This window comes from Pogoniulus pusillus, chromosome 1 (genome assembly GCF_015220805.1).
Source record: "Pogoniulus pusillus isolate bPogPus1 chromosome 1, bPogPus1.pri, whole genome shotgun sequence".
Classification (NCBI taxonomy): Eukaryota; Metazoa; Chordata; class Aves; order Piciformes; family Lybiidae; genus Pogoniulus; species Pogoniulus pusillus.
The window spans coordinates 48345739-48367319 of record NC_087264.1 but is presented as its reverse complement, the minus strand read 5'-3'; the positions used below and the strand labels follow the sequence as shown (position 1 = coordinate 48367319).

The 21581-nt window shown below is 46.1% G+C and overlaps 1 protein-coding gene across 1 annotated transcript in view; it reads left to right on the top strand.

Moving 5' to 3' along the window:
* TTC7B (tetratricopeptide repeat domain 7B) overlaps positions 1-17824 on the top strand; it is a 155381-nt gene extending 137557 nt beyond the window's left edge. The window contains exon 20 of the mRNA XM_064151677.1: positions 16838-17824. Within this exon, the coding sequence (XP_064007747.1) occupies positions 16838-17059 (222 nt within the window). The 3' untranslated portion in view covers positions 17060-17824. The remainder of the gene's footprint in view (positions 1-16837) is intronic.
* Positions 17825-21581: the final 3757 nt, after the last annotated feature.

The window sequence follows — 21581 nt, the reverse complement described above, 5'->3', positions numbered from 1 at the left end:
GCTTCCTAGCACTTACAGTCTGAGCACTGTGTAACAACAAGTCCTGTCCTAAGGTTGTCTAGGACAAGGGAGGTTATTCTTCCCCTGGACTCAGCACTGCTCAGGCCACACCTTGAGTACTGTGTCCAGTTCTGGGCCCCTCAATTCAGGAGAGATGTTGAGGTGCTGGAAGGTGTCCAGAGAAGGGCAACAAAGCTGGTGAGGGACCTGGAACACAAACCGTATGAGGAGAGGCTGAGGGAGCTGGGGGTGTGCAGCCTGGAGAAGAGGAGGCTCAGGGGTGACTTCATTGCTGTCTACAACTACCTGAAGGGAGGCTGTAGCCAGGTGGGGGGTGGCCTCTTCTCCCAGGCAACCAGCAACAGAACAAGGGGACACAGTCTCAAGTTGTGCTGGGGAAAGTATAGGCTGGATGTTAGGAAGAAGTTCTTCCCAGAGAGAGTGATTGGCATTGGAATGGGCTGCCCAGGGAGGTGGTGGAGGCACCGTCCCTGGAGGTGTTCAAGAAAAGACTGAATGAGGCACTTGGTGCCATGGTCTGGTTGACTGGCTAGGGCTGCGTGCTAGGTTGGACTGGATGATCTTGGAGGTCTCTTCCAACCTGCTTGATTCTATGATTCCATAACGACAAGGGAGCAAAATGAATGACCTAGGAGGACTCTTCTGAGCTAACTAAACTTAATGTTGGCAAGTTTTGAATAAAAAAACTAACAGTGATCCACAAAAAGATAGTTGTGAGGAAACTTGATAGCCTTGTATGGAGTTGAGTTATGAATGGTGTGTGGAACTTAATTTCTGTTTGTATTAGCAAAAGCTGATTTGTTGAGGTGCATGAATGTTATTTTTAATGCATTTAATTTTTTTCCCTAAATACTGCTGTTTGGATTTCTTTCTTCAGTTGTCCAAAGCTTTTTTCTTTAGTTTTCAGTATATTCAACTTTGTCAGGTTTGTTGAAAGGTGAATCAGTATATAAATGAGAGCTTGGTTTTGTTTCATTTTTCTGAAAGTGCTAAAAGCCCTTTTTTAGCCACTGCTTAGGCTTGACTCTGCTGATCTCTGCCTGATGGTGCCTGGAAGTTGTCCTCTCAGACCGACAGGTTAGCACTCTACCTAAAGCTTCTGACTTTCATTTAAGAATCTGGGGAGGAGAAGAGGAGTGCATTCCATCATGAAGATGGCTCTTCCCAATGGAGTGTGGTGAGCCTGAGGAGCAGATGGCAGTTGACATCTGCTTTGGTGGGTAGGAAATGGTCTGTTTCCTAGGGATGCTTTATAAGTAAGTTATTAGTGCTGTATTAAAAATACCTTCCCTTTTCTGAGAGGTTTCTGCAGTGCCAGTGTAGTACATGCCACTGTGTTGCCATAACACTACTGAAACTGCAAGAAGGACATTGAGGGGCTGGACCAGTTCCAGAGAAGGGCAATAGAGCTGGGAAGGGTCTGGAGAACAGGGCTAGGGAGGAGTAGCTGAGGGAGCTGGGGGTGTTCAGTGTGAAGAGGAGGCTGAGGGAAACCTCATTGCTTTGTACAGCTCCCTGAAAGGAGGCTGCTGTTAGGTGGGGGGTTGGGCTCTGCTCCCAAGTGAAAGGCAAGGATGGGAGAAAAAGCCCTCAAGTTGCCCCAGGGGAGGTTTAGGTTGGACAGAAGGAACAATTTCTTCCCCTTGGGGCTACTCAGGGCAGTGGTGGAGTCCCCATCCCTGCGGAGGGCTTTCAAAGCTGTGTAGATGTAGTGCTGAGGGCCATGGTTTGGTGGTGCCCTGTGGCAGTGCTGTGTTATCACAGTATCATCAGGGTTGGAAGAGACCTCACAGATCATCAAGTCCAACCCTTTACCACAGAGCTCAAGGCCAAACCATGGCACCAAGTGCCACGTCCAATCCTGCCTTGAACAGCTCCAGGGATGGCGACTCCACCACCTCCCCAGGCAGCCCATTCCAGTGTCCAATGACTCTCTCAGTGAAGAACTTTCTCCTCACCTCCAGCCTAAATTTCCCCTGGTGTAGCTTGAGGCTGTGTCCTCTTGTTCTGGTGCTGGCCACCAGAGAGGAGAGAGCAACCTCCTCCTGGCCACAACCTCCCCTCAGGTAGTTGTAGACAGCAATAAGGTCTCCCCTGAGCCTCCTCTTCTCCAGGCTAACCAATCCCAGCTCCCTCAGCCTCTCCTCGTAGGGCTGTGCTCAAGGCCTCTCCCCAGCCTCGTCGCCCTTCTCTGGACACGAGGCTTGGACTGGATGATCTGAAAAGTCCCTTCCAACCTAACCAGTTCTGTGTTTCTGTGAAACCATGGCATTAGCCATAGATGGCATCTGTACGTACTTCTGTAGGCAGAAGTTTCTTTGGTTAAGGGCAAAAAGAATAGAAATGTGAATAATGTCCCTTAATCTTTGCATTTCTATTTCACTTTAATAATGAGAGGACTGGTCATCTTTTATCTTAGACTGCAGTTCTGACTTTGAATATTTAATACAGCATTTGCTAGGATATTTGGGAGAAATGCACATGCATAAATGCATTAAATCTACTTCATAAGAGTATCATTCACTTTTGATTCCCCCTTCTGTGATCTCAAAAAACTCAGAGAAATCATTGCTAGTTTCTTTGAGTTGTATACAAATATGGACCACAAATGCTAACTTTCAATATAGTACAGTCTAGCTAAAGATTTCCAAAGTACTTGATTTGAACTCAGACAGTGCCACTGATTAACCACAGAACCTAGCACTGGGTCTGCAACTCCAATTTCCCTTTATACATGAGCTGTTTATTCCCCTGGGTTCAGGCTGATTTCTTCTGCAGAGCATTTGATTCATTTTTCTAATTCCTGTTTCCAGGAGCCAGATACCATCAGTATGCCCACTGTTGTTTTCATGGGAAAGCTGTTACTAATGAAATACAGCTTCATAAAAAGTCAGGGCTTGCTGTTTCTGGTTATTTGTTCTTTGTCTTTGTTGATGATCTGGACCAGGGGATTGAGTCCAGCATCAGTGAGTTTGCAGATGACACCAAGCTAGGAGCAGGTGTGGATCCCTTTGAAGGTAGGAGAGCCCTGCAGAGGGACCTGGACAGGCTGGATGGGTGGGCAGAGGCAAATGGGATGAGATTGAACAAGGCCAAGTGCAGGGTTCTGCACTTTGGCCACAACAACCCCAAGCAGTGCTGCAGGCTGGGGACTGAGTGGCTGAAGAGCAGCCAGGAAGAAAGGGACCTGGGGGTACTGGTAGATGGTAGCTGAACATGAGCAAGCGGTGTGCCCAGGTGGCCAAGAGAGCCAATGGCATCCTGGCCTGCATCAGGAACAGTGTGGCCAGCAGGACATGGGAGGTTGTTCTGCCCCTGTGCTCAGCACTGGTCAGGTCTCGTCTTCAGTGCTGTATCCAGTTCTGTGCTACTCAATTCAGGAGAGATGTTGAGATGCTGGAGCGTGTCCAGAGAAGGGTGACGAGGCTATTGAGGGGCCTGGAGCACAGCCCTGTGAGGAGAGGCTGAGGGAGCTGGGAGTGTGCAGCCTGGAGAAGAGGAGGCTCAGGGCAGAGCTCATTGCTGTCTACAGCTGTCTATAAAAGGGAGGTTGTAGCCAGGTGGGGTTGGTCTCTTCTCCCAGGCAAGCAGCAATAGATCAAGGGGGCACAGTCTCAAATTGTGCCAGGGGAGGTCTAACCTGGATGTTGGGAGGAAGTTCTTGCCAGAGAGAATGATTGGCATTGGAATGGGCTGCCCAGGGAGGTGGTGGATGCACCATCCCTTGAGGTCTTCAAGAAAAGACTTGATGAGGGACTTGGTACCATAGTCTAGTTGACTGGATAGGGCTGGGTGCTAGGTTGGACTGGATGATCTTGGAGGTCTCTTCCAACCTGCTTGATTCTATGATTCTCATTCTGTCGGTGGTTGATTGACACAAGAACATGAATTTCTTGACATTACAATAATTTTGCATAGAGCACAAGCTCTCAAACCCAGGAACCTTCAGATGGGGAGGGATCCTTTATCAGGGCATGCAGTGATAGGACAAGAGGTAACAGCTTCAAACTGAGAGAGGGGGAGATTTATATTGGATATTAGGAAGATGCACCAGATGATAAGTACTCCAAATTCAGTGTACTGCCTGTCATCTGAGGACTGCAGTTATACTCTGTTACTCCTCAGTGCCAGTGGTGATGCAGTACTGGCTGGAGCTGCAGCCATCTGACTAGCAAAGGGGGACTGACTGTGGTTTTACTGCATTTGCAGATACAGCATGTGAAAACAGACAATATAATTGTCAGGTGTAAATAAAAAAGCTGGGTAATCACTGAAGTCACTCTATCAGTAAGTTGTTTTCTTTGTTTCCAGTGTCCTTGCTGTAGTCAAATGAGCCCTCACAATGTAGTGTGGTAGTCATACTGTATTGTTATAAGTTTATAGGACGTTCATAAAAGTGACAAAGTTCAAACAGACTTCTGCAAGTTGGCTTAACAGGAAGAAAAGTACCCCAGAAGCTTCCATCTCGGTGGAAGGCTACAAGCAGCGATGCTGAAAAACAGGCTTCAGTTTTGAACCTGTCTGCATTATCAGCTGTGAACAGTAAGGAACTAAAAGGCAAGCAGATCCCTGTTGGAAGGGGTCAGTCAGTTTAAAGAGGGTTGTAAATACACAGATGCACTAACAACTGCTCACACTGGCGATGTAAAGATCAGTGTGTGACAAAGCCAAAGTTGTTTTAAAAGTCTGTTGCCAAGCAGTAGATTTTCTCCTAGCAACTAGTGTTTTGCAGCAGGGGAATCAACTGGATACCTTAAAGGGTGTGTTAGCATTGGGGGAATGGCAAAGAAGTAATAAACTGGCCTTGGCAGCTTGCTTCCACACAGCTCAATTTCTGGGTGTGTTGAGATGGAGGAAGGCAAATGAGTGGGACAGGCAGGAAGTGGCATGTAGAACATCCAGTGTTTTGGGATAGAATCATAGAATCAACCAGGTTGGAAGAGACCTCCAAGATCATCCACTCCAACCTAGCACCCAGCCCTAGCCAGTCAACCAGACCATGGCACTAAGTGCCCCATCCAGTCTTTTCTTGAAGACCTCCAGGGACAGTGCCTCCACCACCTCCCTGGGCAGCCCATTCCAATGCCAATCATTCTCTCTGGCAAGAACTTCCTCCTAACATCCAGCCTAGACTTCCCCCGGCACAGCTTGAGACTGTGAATAGGATTGTTGGCTGCATGCACTGATTTGTACTTTGTTCATCAGTTGCTTGATTTGCTTTAGCAAGTGATCAGTTGTATTATTAGCAGGTTGGCCTCATTTAGAAACCAAAATATGCCTACTGACCTCCTGGAAAGTCTTATTTTGAGCATTTTGGAAGAAATACACTCTTGGTTATTCAAAGAAATTGCATTATTAGAGAAAATGAGATAAGTAACTTTGTGATTTGGGTTTTGGAAGCAGATTACATATACATTGCAAGTTTTCACAGTATCACCAAGGTTGGAAGAGACCTCACAGATCATCAAATCCAACCCTTTACCACAGAGCTCAAGGCTAGACCATGGCACCAATTTAAAGAAAAAAAGTGTGTCTATAGTGTGGGAAATTATCTTGATTTATCAGTGGTGGTGGTCAATCTGATGGGTTTTAAACCTTATAATATGAACACCTTTCAATATGTTTGCATTAAAATGTATCTGTGCATTGCAGACATAGAATTATGTTTATTCATCTAAGATGGCTTGCTTCCAGCTGGTGCACCATGTCATAGCTTTTTCACACTTGGCAGAAAATAGCTGCAACAGCTTCAATACACAACTCTCTGGTGTATGAGTTCAAAAGGAGCTAAATGATGTCTTGCATGAAGTCACAGTATCACAGTATCACCAAGGTTGGACGAGACCTCACAGATCATCAAGTCCAACCCTTTACCACAGAGCTCAAGGCCAGACCATGGCACCAAGTGCCACATCCAACCTTGCCTTGAACAGCCCCAGGGACGGCGACTCCACCACCTCCCCGGGCAGCCCATTCCAGTGTCCAATGACTCTCTCAGTGAAGAACTTTCTCCTCACCTCCAGCCTAAATCTCCCCTGGTGTAGCTTGAGGCTGTGTCCTCTTGTTCTAGCGCTGGCCACCTGAGAGAAGAGAGCAACCTCCTCCTGGCCACAACCACCCTTCAGTCATACTTGCATGACTTTGTACTTCCATGCTTTAGCACAAATTCATTAGCTAAAAGGACAATAGGAGAGCATAGGATATAAATAATGTGCTGTTTTGCTCTGCATAAGAGTAATTAATTGATAACAGAGTTTTAAGTGTGTTTTATCACAGAGGATGCCAAACATCAGCTGCAGAATTCTTCATTGTTTTTTATGTATCATGATAAATTCTTGGGTTTGCCTTAAGACTTCTCTGTTTCGTTATTATGGCATAAAGCTGTCAAATTTCTGGTAAACCTTCAAGTTTGATAGATTTACTTGAAAATAGCAACCACCTTAGCATATGCAAAATAGACTGGAAAAGCAGCATCTAACAAGGGGCAGTTTTGTGATGCTAAACTCGCAGCGCATATGGATTTGCAACTCGTATTAAGTTTAGTAACTGTTTATGGTCATAATCCTTTGATGTTCAAGTTTTCACATAAGATGGGGAGGCTTTATCATATCTTTCTTCATAGAATCAACCAGGTTGGAAGAGACCTCCAAGATCACCCAGTCCAACCTAGCACCCAGCCCTAGCCAGTCAACCAGACCATGGCACTAAGTGCCTCATCCAGGCTTTCCTTGAACACCTCCAGGGATGGTGCCTCCACCACCTCCCTGGGCAGCCCATTCCAATGCCAATCACTCTCTCTGGGAAGAACTTCCTCCTAACATCCAGCCTAGACCTCCCCTGGCATAACTTGAGACTGTGTCCCCTTGTTCTATTGCTGGTTGCCTGGGAGAAGAGGCCACCCCCCACCTGGCTACAATGTCCCTTCAGGTAGTTGTAGACAGCACAGTTGAAAGTCAATTGTCTTTTAGGCAGGCTAAGATTTTAAAACAAAATCAAATGGTGAGCAGGGAAAATTACTGGGGAGTTGGATGCATTGGATTTTTTAGGCTCTTAATTGTAACTTTAAAAAAAAATCATTGTTTTCCACAAAGCTCCATAGCTGCTGACACTTTTGCAGCTGCTAGCTTATTGGACTTCAGCAGGTGAACAGCAAAGCAGGCAAGTAGTATTTCCACTGCTCCTCTGTATCTATCTTCGTAGTCGTGTCTTTTGCAGTTTAACACAGGCTGTGATTCTTAAGTATGGGGGGCATCTCTGGTGGTTATTTGCATCTTAGATCAGCCACATTTCTTCACAGTATCACAGTATCATCAGGGTTGGAAGAGACCTCACAGATCATCAAGTCCAACCCTTTACCACAGAGCTCAAGGCCACACCATGGCACCAAGTGCCACGTCCAGTCCTGCCTTGAACAGCTCCAGGGACAGCGACTCCACCACCTCCCCAGGCAGCCCATTCCAGTGTCCAATGACTCTCTCAGTGAAGAACTTTCTCCTCACCTCCAGCCTAAATCTCCCCTGGTGTAGCTTGAGGCTGTGTCCTCTTGTTCTGGTGCTGGCCACCTGAGAGAAGAGAGCAACCTCCTCCTGGCCACAACCACCCCTCAGGTAGTTGTAGACAGCAATGAGGTCACCCCTGAGCCTCCTCTTCTCCAGGCTAACCAATCCCAGCTCCCTCAGCCTCTCCTCGTAGGGCTGTGCTCAAGGCCTCTCCCCAGCCTCGTCGCCCTTCTCTGGACACACTCAAGCATCTCAATGTCCCTCCTAAACTGGGGGGCCCAGAACTGAACACAGCACTCAAGGTGTGGTCTAACCAGTGCAGAGTACAGGGGCAGAATGACCTCCCTGCTCCTGCTGGCCACACCATTCCTGATGCAGGCCAGGATGCCACTGGCTCTCTTGGCCACCTGGGCACACTGCTGGCTCATGTTCAGGTGGGTATCAATCAGCACCCCCAGATCCCTCTCTGTTTGGCTGCTCTCCAGCCACTCCGACCCCAGCCTGTATCTCTGCATGGGGTTGCTGTGGCCAAAGTGCAGCACCAGCACTTGGAGCTATTGAAGCCATCCCATTGGACTCTGCCCATCTGTCCAGGCGGTCAAGGTCCCGCTGCAGAGCCCTTCTGCCTTCCAGCTCAGTCACATCTTCTTCTCATACTCTCAATTTCTCCCAGTTAGCAGTTTCCTTATTTGCAGAGTTATGAGGGAAATCAGTGTTCAGAGTGCAGCATCCTCTCTGAAGAATGAGAAGTGCAAATGGACTCATGGTCAAAGTTCCCATTACATTCTTTCCACTTAGAAATCTGGTTTATTGCTTTCAAGGACATCTCCTACCTACAGTCTCTATTTTTTCTTAGAGAAAATGAAATTGTTCTGCTTGATATGACAAAGGTAAAAATTGCAAGCAGGGCCTCTGCTGAGGTTGAGAACTTGATTTTCCAGGAAGGGTGAAGTACTGGTCAGATAGTTAAACCTTATGAAGCCTCCAGCTGTCTCGAGCAGAACTTTTTATTCACGCGGAAGAAACCACAGTGGGCTTTGTAGTGTTACTTTTATTTCCTTCCTTCCTTCCTTCCTTCCTTCCTTCCTTCCTTCCTTCCTTCCTTCCTTCCTTCCTTCCTTCCTTCCTTCCTTCCTTCCTTCCTTCCTTCCTTCCTTCCTTCCTTCCTTCCTCCCTCCCTCCCTCCCTCCCTCCCTCCCTCCCTCCCTCCCTCCCTCCCTCCCTCCCTTTCTCTCCCTCCCTCCCTCCCTCCCTCCCTCCCTCCCTCCCTCCCTCCCTCCCTCCCTCCCTCCCTTTCTCTCCCTCCCTCCCTTTCTCTCCCTCCCTCCCTTTCTCTCTCTCCCTCCCTTTCTCTCTCTCCCTCCCTTTCTCTCTCTCTCTTTCTCTCTCTTTCTTTCCCTCTTTCTTTCCCTCTCTCTCTTTCTCTTTCTCTCTCTCTTTTACTCTCTCTCTCTTTCTCTTTCTTTCTCTCTCTCCCCCTCCCTCTCTCCCCCTCCCTCTCTCCCCCTCCCTCTCTCGCCCTCCCTCTCTCCCCCTCCCTCTCTCCCCCTCCCTCTCTCCCCCTCCCTCTCTCCCCCTCCCTCTCTCCCCCTCCCTCTCTCGCCCTCCCTCTCTCCCCCTCCCTCTCTCCCCCTCCCTCTCTCCCCCTCCTTCTCCCCCCCTCCCTCTCCCCCCCTCCTTCTCCCCCCCTCCCTCTCCCCCCCTCCCTCTCCCCCCCTCCCTCTCCCCCTCCCTCTCCCCCTCCCTCTCCCCCTCCTTCTTTCTCTTTTACTCTCTCTCTTTCTCTCTCCCTCTCCCCCTCCCTCTTTCTCTTTTACTCTTTCTCTCTCCCCCTCCCTCTCTCCTCCTCCCTCTCTCCCCCTCCCTCCCCCTCCCTCTCTCTCCCTCCCTCTTTCTCTTTTACTTTCTCTCTCTCTCTCTCTCCCCCTCCCTCTCCCTCTCCCCCTCCCTCTTTCTCTTTTACTCTCTTTCTCTCTCCCCCTCCCTCTCTCCCCCTCCCTCTCTCCCCCTCCCCCCTCCCCCTCTCCCTCTTTCCCCCCTCCCCCCCACTCTCTCTCCCCCTCCCTCTGCCCCTCCCTCCCCCTATCTTTCTCTCTTTCTTTTTTTTCCCTGTTGGCAGCTATTGCAAACCTTGTTTAGCACTGTCTGGTGAAGCTCTGGTTTGACCAGACATAAGATGGGTGATAATTATGCCTTTCATTTGTGAGAAGTTAGTTCCATAGAAAAATGTGACTGTTTGCTTCTCATCTGCCTAAAAGCAGATTTGAAAAGTGACCTCACTAGACTGATGTGAGTGGCTACTTTTAACCATCTTCTCAGAATCAGAAGTCAGTCTCGTTGATTTCTGTCCCACACGCGTGTTTCTGGATGTGTGTTTGCCACTGCCTGACTGTTATGACAGGTTAATCTTCAAAGAGGGAAAGCCCACTCACAGAAGAAAAGCTACTTTCACAGTGAAGACTAATGCCTACTGAAGCAATTATGCCTTTGTGCAGTTGCTTACTGTGTCATGTTACTCAGGTTCTAAGTGATGGTATTGTATTAACAAATAATGGTGCATTTGCTTCCTGAAGCTTTTCCATGGCAAGTGTCTAAAACTGCACTTGCAAATTAAAATGCATTTCAATGTTTGCCTTGTTAAAAATGCTTGCATTTGGCTAATGGACAATAACCTGAATCATAGAATTAGAATTATAGAAAGGTTTAGGTTGGAAGGGACCTCGAAGATCATTTAGTTCCAACCCCGTGCCATAGGCAGGGACACCTCCCACTAGAAGAGGTCACTCAAGACCTTGAACACCTGCAGGGAGGTTGTGGAGCACAGAATGTGATCTTTGATCACATTCTGTGCTTCTGTGCTCCACAACCTCCCTGGGTGGGCAACCTGTGCCAGTGTCTCACCACCCTCACTGCAAAGAACTTCCTAACATCCAGTTTCAATCTCCCCTCTGCCACTTTAAACCCATTCCTCCTCATCCTGTCATTACAGGACCTTGTCAATAGTCCCTCCCCATCCCTCCTGTAGCCCCCTTCACATACTGGAAGGCCACTCCAAGGTCTCCTGGAAGCCTTCTCCAGGCTGCAAAGCCCCAACTCCCATAGCTTGTCCTCACAGCAGAGCTGTTGCAGCCCTCTTTATTCAGGAATGATCACTCTTTATTTATTATTGTGCCTGCTTGCAAGCAGGTCCACACAAGTTCACGTTAGTGCCATGAGTAACTTCTTTGGAATGGATGTGGTGGAAATGTGCTCTGGTGGCCAAGAAGGCCAAGGCCATTCTGGAGTGGGTTAGAAGAGTTATGTGGATAGTAGGTTGAGAGAGGTTCTTCTCCCCCTTCAATTCGCCTTACTGAGGCTGCATCTGGAATACTGTGTCCAATTCTGTCCCACTCAGTTCAAGAAGGACCTCAGGGAACTGCTTGAGAGAGTCCAGCACAGAGCCACAAAACTGCAAGGGGGGAAAAAAAAACCTTATGTCAAAATATAATTTCAACATGTTCAATATATATCAAACCACAATTCTGGCTTATTGAAGAAGGTAGTAATTGTAAGTATTGTCTTTATTGTGCTAAAGTTTAATGGTCTCTTGTTTATCTGGGATACATATATATAGAACACAATCATAGAATGATACTGTGAGCAAAAGCCTGTGGATGTGGTGTGAGGTTTGTTGTTTGGGTGGTGTTTCAAAAAGGCCTCCTGGATTTGGAAGATTTCAGAATCTGTTCATTCTGTCACACCAGTTTCCTTATTTCAGAAATAAGACAGATAATTTTGTGGGTTTAATCTTTATATGGATGGACAGTTCTCTGTGTAACCCAGGGGATCAAGAGAAACTTGCTCCTGCAACAGAAGCATCTAGTAGTAATATTACATAGGCATAAAAATGTTATCACCCTTTCAGTGCAGTTGAGGGAGAGCCTCATACTGGAGCAAGAGCAGTAGAAGCTCCCTGAGCTGCCTAGACAACTCTCCTCCTCAGAACATCAGGGCATGTAAACTCTTCCTGTAGGACCTGGTCTTAACACTGTTCTGTGCCCTGCAAAGGCTGTTCTGAAATCTCTGTGCTCCAGTTGATAGTAGTGTTTTCACTGTTCTTTGGTAAACTTGCTCTCAGCTAATTCATGCACGTCCATTCTTGTGCCAACATTACTCTCTTAACTAAAACAGTTCTCTCTATTCCACTCTCTCTACTGTTTTTATAGTAAGTAACTTCATGTTTTGTCAGCTTTTGATTTGCTAGGTTAAATAAAGTCAGTTTGTTAGTCTTCTCTTGTAAGTTATTTATTGAGTAGCTCAATAGTTTTTTTTTCTGTGCCTGTTCTTGTTTGACCTTTGTTGAATAGAGGGGGGACTACACAAGGTGTCAGAAGTCCTGCAGTAGCTGTGCATGGTGCAGCTGCTGAAGTCTTTGTTGCCTTTCTACTGAAGACCTCTCCTGTCCTTTCAGTTTTCCTCTTTCACACCACAGTCTTTTCACCTTTGCTTGCCTGATATGTCCAAGTCCTTCTCCCAGCCTGCTAGGTTGACAGGCTTCCACCATGCCACAGAACTTGTGTGTTACTGTTGTGCTCTCACCTGTTTTACCAACTTTCACCATATTTCTGTTACTCCAGTTCTCATGATCAGCCTATTGCTCCTTATATCTTATCCCTGGAGCACAAATCCTATGAGGAGAGGTTGAGGGAGCTGGGCCTGTTTAGCCTGGAGAAGAGGAGGCTCAGGGGTGATCTTATTACTGTCTACAACTACCTGAAGGGGCATTGTGGCCAAGTGGGGGGTGGCCTCTTCTGCCAGGCAACCAGCAATAGAACAAGGGGACACAGTCTCAAGTTGTGCCAGGGTAGGTATAGGCTGGATGTTAGGAAGAAGTTCTTCCCAGAGAGAGTGATTTCCCATTGGAATGGGCTGCCCAGGGAGGTGGTGGAGGCACCGTCCCTGGGGGTCTTCAAGAAAAGCCTGGATGAGGCACTTAGTGCCATGGTCTGGTTGATTGGATAGGGCTGGGGTGATAGGTTGGACTGGATGATCTTGGAGGTCTCTTCCAACCTGTTTGATTCTATGATTCTATGATTCTTTTAACTTTTTCTTAGCTCATCATATCATCACCAACTTTTACCATATTTTTTACCAACTTTTACCATATTTCTGTTATCCCAGTTCTCATGATCAGCCTATTGCTCCTTATATCTTATCCTTTTAACTTTTTCTTAGCTCATCATATCATCACTCTCAGAATTCTTGTGCTAAGTCATTAATTAGAACAATAAATAGTCCCTAGATATTATTCAAAATAAAGAAGATATAAACCCCACTTGTTAATGCATGCATGGTAAGTATGAATGAGGGTTATTCAGCCAAATGTTTTGTCTGGGCCATTAAGACATTTCTGTCTATTTGGACTCAATAACTGGTTTCTTCTGGGTTGTATTTCTGTAGGTATCTGGAATATACTGATTAACACAACAAAATCTGTTTTGACAACAGTGCCATGTCCTTCACGTAGGGTTTGGACCCTGTTTGGCTGAGCATTATAAAAGTAAACATTGGACACGTGGTTTGATGAAACAAAGACTATCAGTTTAGTATACGGGGCAACATAAAATGAAGTGTGAGGGTGACATTCAAGGGAAGAAACACCTGTAAAATCATTGACTAGGGTGAGACTGGATGAGGAGTCAGCAAGACCTTGAAAATAACTTGCTGTAGTAGATTGTTTTAGATTCCTTAGGAGCCTTAGTAATTCCTTAGGAGCTTCTTTTATAGAACTGGTGTTTTTCTACTAATATTATTTACTGAAATTACTGCATAGGAGTTTTTCCATTTCCAGGTCCCAAAAATGTCTATTTTGTTTTAAGTTTATGTGCCTCTTTATAAAGAGGATGCAGGGAGAAGGCACTCTAAGATTTAGACTAACATGCCAAGTCAGAAGATGTGAGCCATATGTCTCTTAGGTACCCCTCTGTGTTTCTGCAGAGTTGTTGTGTTGTTCAAGCCCATCTCCTGTCATAAAGCAAGAGGCTTAACATTATTCTGTAGACAAATGTTGTTTGTACATCTGCTGCTAAATAGGTAAAAGCCAGAACTGGAAGCTTTGAGATTTTTTTTCCCACTTAGGAAGCTAAAGAAAATAACCAGTGAAGGACTAGGGTAGTTTGTATTGATTTCTGCAAATCTTAGAAGAGATGTACTGGGAAGGCAGGGAGGGGTAGGGGTTTTTTGTTTAAATGGTTTGGGGTTGGTTTGTGCTTTTTCCTGAAGAGTTCAGTAGAGAGAACAGGCTGATGCTGACAGCTGGTAAACTAGAGGTCAGTTTTCTTGGGAGGGTGATGGCACAAGGTCACTGAAGGAAGTTGCTGTGTGATAGGCAAGCCTGTTGCTTCTCCCTGTGGTCTGGAGTGCAGTACTTAATAGAGCAAAGTTGGCCAAGGACTGCAAACAATTTGGAATGTTCCATGCCTTGGAATTTTAATGAATTCACCCAGGAGTGAGATCTACAGACTGGACATTCACAAATCTACCTGAAGGGAGGCTGTAGCCAGGTGGGGGGTGGCCTCTTCTCCCAGGCAACCAGCAATAGAACAAGGGGACACAGTCTCAAGTTGTGCTGGGGGAAGTATAGGCTGGATGTTAGGAGGAAGTCGTTGTCAGAGAGAGTGATTGGCATTGGAATGGGCTGCCCAGGGAGGTGGTGGAGTCGCCGTCCCTGGGGGTGTTCAGGAGGAGACTGGATGGGGCACTTGGTGCCATGGTCTGGTTGACTGGATGGGGCTGGGGGCTAGGTTGGACTGGATGATCTTGGAGGTGGTCCCTTCCAACCTGGTTGATTCTATGATTCTATGGTATCCACCCATCGTTCTGAGAGAGTTAAGGAGTCAAAAGGTATTTTATCTTCTTTCTCTAGATCATTTGTTTGAGCTCAGCCTGTATCTGTTATGAACCTATTTCACCATCCTTTTGATGCTCAGCATGAAATGAGTCTAATTTTCTCCCTGTTGGTTCTTTGGAAGCAAAGACCCTTGGGCAGGGGTCTTCACAAGTGTCCCAGCCTGAGACACCAGTGGAAGATTGAATGAAAGAAACTCTCCCTCTAAAGGGCTGTGCTCTCAAAATATGTCAAGCTTTCACTAACAGCAAATAGCTTATATTCTTAGAGAAGTATAATAGCAGGCAAACAGATAGCATTTGCTCTAGTTCTATCACCTTGTTTCCATGCAGAATAGGGCAGATGTACCATAACATGCTTCTATTCCCATTAAAAGGCTTCTATCTGCAAAATGTGATTGTTTCTGTCAGTCCTGAAAAGGAGAGCTTTGTACCCTTAGCAAACAGGGAAAATAGTCTGGCCTATTTGGGAAAAAAATGTATTACCCATCTTCAAAGAACTCACTTTTAGTTAGCATAAAATACTAACCACACAGGAAGCAAACAAACAAAAAGGACAAACAAAACAAACACAAAAAAGGGAAAAAAAAACCACAACCACCACCACCACCAAAGGAAGATTTCTGGAAACAGAGAAGCTTGTCTTGAAAATTAAGAACATTGCAATTTTACTGAGGTCAGGCACATGCAGCCAAACCACCTTTATATGGTCTACATTTTTTCTTCATGTTTTGGTAATTTAACATCTGATACCTACCAGGCACTGGCAATCGCTTTTTGCAAGGGAAAAACACAGACCCTTAGCATTACCTGATTTGGGGATTGGAAGTACTGTTCACTTGCTTTGGAAATGCTGACTCACTTGACAGCTTAAAAAAATCCAAGCCCAGAAGAGACCTCTAGCACCTTTATGTGAGAACATCTGCTAGGCTGCTAGACATTAGCCTGCGCTGCATCGGTTTAGTTACTGGCTAATACTATACAGTGTTCTTGATAGTGTTGAAGAGATAGCAGGCTGTCCATGCTGAAAATCAGCCTGGTGGGCACAGTTCCAGAAATATGTGGTGAGTAATTCAGGAGTTGCACAGAATTTCCATGCTTTCTAATCATCAGTGCTTAGGTTGGTAAGAATTTGAGGGACAGATGTACAGAGAGAAAGAAAAGAAACTGTGGTCCAAGGAGTGGGAAGTGAGAGAGGAGAAACTGCAAGGAATCTGTAAGCCTGTAATCAGGACACCTCTCTGGAATACAAAGACTTGTGGTCCATGTGCAGTTTGCAGTACAGATTCACAAGGTAAGAATGCATAACATCATCAGGACTGTAGTAGCCCTGTAATAAAGCTGTCTTACTGCATTATTCCCTGACTTGTGGTGCAGTAACATAAAGGAATGTGAGCGGCCTTGAGCACAGCCCTATGAGGAGAGGCTGAGGGAGCTGGGATTGGTTAGCCTGGAGAAGAGGAGGCTCAGGGGTGACCTTATTGCTGTCTCAACTACCTGAGGGGAGGTTGTGGCCAGGAGGAGGTTGCTCTCTTCTCTCAGGTGGCCAGCACCAGAACAAGAGGACACAGCCTCAAGCTATGCCAGGGGAAATTTAGGCTGGAGGTGAGGAGAAAGTTCTTCACTGAGAGAGTCATTGGACACTGGAATGGGCTGCCCGGGGAGGTGGTGGAGTTGCCGTCCCTGGAGCTGTTCAAGGCAGGATTGGACGTGGCACTTGGTGCCATGGTCTAGCCTTGAGCTCTGTGGTAAAGGGTTGGACTTGATCTATGAGGTCTCTTCCAACCCTGATGAAGATACTGCGGATGGAGATTTCCACTGCCTCATTCAGCCCATATCCTAGTGGGTTTGGACATCCTCTTGGGTCCTGTCCTGTGGAGGAAGAACAAGAAGAATTCTGTGTCTAGGAAGGTCCCGAGGAAGTTACCTGCCTTGGCACAGTACTGGAGCAATTTTAGTCCTTGTCCTGTTAGCACACTTCCTGCTCCACAAATTGAATCAAATACTTTGGCTGTTGCCCACTGGGCTGAACTCGAGAGCCAGTGGTGAATCTCAGATCTTGTAAGAGATGAGCTGGGTGCTGAGATACAGTCAGGATACAACTCTTTTGGGGAACACACCTTGGGAGGACTTCAGACATGGGAGCCTACCACAGAAGCTGATATTTTGTGGTTGAGTGGAGTTTTTGTTGTTCAATTCAGATTATGCATTCCAGTGTCTGTTTCTTGTCCAAAGCCACTTGTCTCCTTGTTGGTGTGGAGTGGCTTGCTCCAGCCCTGCTTCAGGTAATTTCTTCTCTTAAAGTAGTATTATATAATCTGTAACACTTTGAACCCAACAGCTACATGTATTTCACTGTTGTGAGATATCATTTGGGCTTCAGAAAAGTCTTGCTGGCCAATCTCAATCATTTTTCTGTTGTTTTCTTGAAGGCTCTGATACTTCACCAGCTTGGGCGCTATAGCTTGGCAGAGAAGATTCTCAGAGATGCTGTCCAGGTGAACTCCACAGCTCATGAGGTCTGGAATGGCCTGGGAGAGGTGCTGCAGGCTCAAGGCAATGATGATGCTGCAACTGAATGCTTCTTGACAGCACTGGAGCTTGAAGCTAGCAGTCCTGTGGTCCCATTTACCATCATTCCCAGAGTCCTTTGAGACAGCATCTGGATCCAAGTTTGGTCTGATTCTGGGTGAAGAACCCTGGTGTATCAGGCTGCCTGGTAACTGGTTAATTTAGAACTGCAGGTAACAAACTCTAGTCTTTTGCAGGCAAGTGGCCAAAACAGTGACATGATGCAATATATTAGTGTCAGAGCGAGAGGACAAAGTGGCTAGCCAGAACCAAATCACTTCATAGCCCCTCCATTTTTGCCCTGCTAGTTCTAAAACATCGTTCTATCGTTCAATGATGATGTGCCATATTTTGTTAGTGATACTTGAGTGTTACATAAAATTATAATGGAATCAGCTACCAAATGTAGGATAAGTTAAAATTCAGTGGCAAAGCAGACTATTTTTAACAAGGCTGTTAATGAATTTTTTTTTCTCATCCTGCCTCTCAACCTCTTCTGGCTCAAAGTCAAAATGTGAATTTTCTGTTTCAGTTTCTATTTTAGTCCAGGCCAGAAAATCAGTTGAATTCTTGTTTCCAGTTGTTGATAACTGTGATGTGTGGCTGTTATCTCTATTTAGAGCAAAGGCTGAGTACAAGAATATTTATATTTTACCAATGTATGCCTGTTACAGAAAATATATTAGTTATTTAAGTTTAACTTTTTTATGTGAATTCAGAGTTTATTTATCAATGGAAAGATGTAAAAAGAAACCTCAAATGGAATATTTACTGACATTCCTTATACATGACCCACACTTGGCTAAATGGGAAGATTATGTTAATAATAAAATGATTTTTAAATGGAACCATTCCTGTGTCCTGCTTAAGAACCCAGGGGGAAATAGATGGCTTGTGAACGCGTTGTTATTATATGGGGGCTTGTGGCTGGCCTTAAAGATGAATGATGCCAAAATTAAACACCTTGAGGCTAGACTAAAGAAGCTGATATACTCTTTGCCAGTTTTTATTGTCTTAGATTTCAGGTTCCTGCAGATCTTTAATTCTTCTTTTTATATTTTCTACTCCAGCTCTTAAGCCTTATTTCTCTGCCTCTACATAATGCATGGGCTTTTACATGTACCTCAGTAGTGCCTGGGACAAGCACGTTAAGTATTTCCAGACTGTTCTTTACTTTTCCTTACCTGTCTTCATAATTCTTTCTCAACATCTTCTGCACTTCATGTCCTGGGAAGGAAAAACTGACTAGTAACCTCTTACTGCCTGATCAGAAGCAATGGGGCCAAGTGTTCAGTAGACACAGACATACCAAGTTTCTCCTAGGTGCATGGAGAAGAGTCGCTTGTTGCAGTGGATACTCAGGGTCCATGAGGGTAGTCTAGTGTCTGGTCATGTACAATGTTGGGCTCGTGTGAAGCCTGGGAAGAATTCCAGGTTTGCCATTAGACTTGGTGCTTCTTGGTATTGGCCACATTTCTTGTAAGAAGCGGTTTTAAAGTGTTTAGCACAAGATACCAGATGATGCAGAAAAATAACAGCAAGTGTTTGTCACTCAGCAGAGAGCTTACTCACCTCTTACATGTGCAAGATTCTCACTGTGACGCAGACTCAGCACGCTCCACTGAAAATCTTCAACTGGCAGAACAATTAAACCTGGGGTAGCTCTTCATTTTTGCTTTGCTTCCCCCCCACCTCCCTCAGCATTTCATGCACTCTTTAGGCTCAAGCCACTTCCAAATCGTGTCTGCTTAGTGCCTGGATCATCTCTTCTCTGTAAGATGGAATCATAGAATCATAGAATCAACCAGGTTGGAAGAGACCTCCAAGATCATCCAGTCCAGCCTAGCACCCAGCCCTATCCAGTCAAACAGACCATGGCACTAAGTGCCTCATCCAGGCTTTTCTTGAAGACCCCCAGGGATGGTGCCTCCACCACCTCCCTGGGCAGCCCATTCCAATGGGAAATCACTCTCTCTGGGAAGAACTTCTTCCTAATATCCAGCCTATACCTACTCTGGCACAACTTGAGACTGTGTCCCCTTGTTCTATTGCTGGTTGCCTGGCAGAAGAGGCCACCCCCCACCTGGCTACAATGCCCCTTCAGGTAGTTGTAGACAGTAATAAGATCACCCCTGAGCCTCCTCTTCTCCAGGCTAAACAGGCCCAGCTTCCTCAACCTCTCCTCATAGGATTTGTGCTCCAGGCCCCTCACCAGCTGTGACAGGCAGGGTTTCCACATCCATTTAAAAGCCAGTAAAATTGTGTCATCTTGCTCACTGCAAAAAGGTCAGCATATTTTGTTTTGCATATTTTCTGCCTGCTCTCTGGCTTCTTGTTTTCTCTTTCCTATTTGCCAACTGCTCTATCTTCTCTAGTCCTAGCTGGAAACACATTCTCTGCCCCTACTGTCTTGTAGCACCCACTGCATGGCACCTGGTGTGCCAACAGGTACTGCAAAACTTGTATTTGTTTAATGCAATTCTCCCTGAGCCTTCCCACTACCACATTTCAGTTACTTCCCACTACCACATTTCAGTTACTTCACACTACCACATTTCAGTTACTTCAATTTGCAGTACCTTTCACAGACATGCTTCAATATTTATTCTCACTTTATTACAGTATCAAAGTTTTTCTAACAAGGCACTTTGTACCTGGGATTGAGACTGGTGGCCTGTTTCAAGAGAGCTTCAGAAAAAGGTGGAGAACAGGAGAATTCTGTAATCACAGAAATTTATCTTAGATTCTTCTCATTTAATTTAAAGTCCTGCCCTCTTCTGATAAATTCTGAAAGTGGAAAGGTTAACAGTCTAATTGTGTCATTTATTAGTGTCACCACTGTTGGGCATATCAGGTGAATCTGAATATCTGTTTCCTTTTTTCTTAGGCTGGAATCAGTTTCACTGTAAACCCACAAGATTCTATCTCTTGTACTTCTTGGGAATAGCCTCAGCTACTTAAAAATGAATTTTCACTGTAAGAGTGCACATTCAGGGCACTTCAGAAGTGGAAATCCTTGCAGCAGATGAATTAAACAGGAAAACTTGTTTAAACATAGTTTTTAACTTAAAAAAAGAGTTGCTAGATTTTACAGCTGGTTTTTGTGGTTTTCTTTCTTTGTTTCTAATCAAGAATCATAGAATCAGCCAGGTTGGAAGAGACCTCCAAGATCATCCAGTCCAACCTAGCACCCAGCCCTGTCCAGTCAACTAGACCATGGCACTAAGTGCCTCATCCAGGCTTTTCTTGAAGACCTCCAGGGATGGTGCCTCCACCACCTCCCTGGGCAGCCCATTCCAATGCCAATCACTCTCTCTGCCAACAACTTCCTCCTCACATCCAGCCTAGACCTCCCCTGGCACAACTTGAGACTGTGTCCCCTTGTTCTGTTGCTGGTTGCCTGGGAGAAGAGACCAACTCCACCTGGCTACAATGTCCCTTCAGGTAGTTGTAGACAGCAATGAGCTCTGCCCTGAGCCTCCTCTTCTCCAGGCTGCACACCCCCAGCTCCCTCAGCCTCTCCTCACAGGGTTTCTGTTCCAGGCCCCTCACCAGCTTCATCGCCCTTCTCTGGACATGTTCCAGAATCTCAACATCTCTTTTGAATTGAGCTCAGAACTGGACACAGCACTCAAGCTGTGGCCTGACCAGTGCTGAGAATAACCCTGCACTTGGCATTGTTCAATCTCATCCCATTGGCCTCTGCCCACACATCCAGCCTGTCAGGCTCCCTCTGCAGGTCCCTCAAGGTCCCCTCCTGCCCTCCAACAGATCAACACAGATCAACATCTGCTCCTAGCTTGGTGTCATCTGCAAACATACTGATGCTGGACTCAATCCTCTCATCCAGATCATCAATAAAGATACTGAACAGGACTGTGCTCAGCACTGATCCTTGGGGCACACCACTAGTGACAGCTGCCAACTGGATGTGGCACCATTCACCACCACTCTCTGGGCCAAACTCTCCAGCAAGTTCTTGACCCACATCAGGGTGAATCTGTCCAAGTACAAGCTGCCAGCTTTGCCAGGAGCCTGTTGTGGCAGATGGTGTCAAAGGCTTTGCTAAAGTCCAGGTAGACTCCATCCACAGCCTTCCCCACATTCACCAGGTGGGTAACCTGATCAGAAAAGGAGATCAGGTTGGTCAAGAAGGCCAAGAGTATTTTCTGTCTGTTTTAGGCGATACACAGAAATACCTGAATTTCACAGTCAGCCCTGAGGCTGCACTGGTGTCTCAATCACAGGAGTGAAGTGAGCGGCACCAGTCCAGGGGAAGCACTGCCCTTGGTGGCAGTGGGTCTGTGTCATCTGCAGGAAGGTTGCTCCCAGACTTTGAAGCTGAGCACATCTCTATGTGGATACACAGCTCTATGTGTGCTCTTGCTCCCCCAGCCTGTCTCAGAAGTAATAGCTGGGAATGGTGAGATACATCAGGAGATGATCTGGATGAAAACTAAGCCAACCATGTGCTCCTCCAGGGTTTTACTAAGCTTTGAGTAGAAGCCTAAAAGGCCTCAGGTAGTTCTTTCATCTGCTTTGCTAAGGTGCACCAGAGAAGACAGGAGTTTCCCTCCACACAATCACCCATACATAAACCAGTTT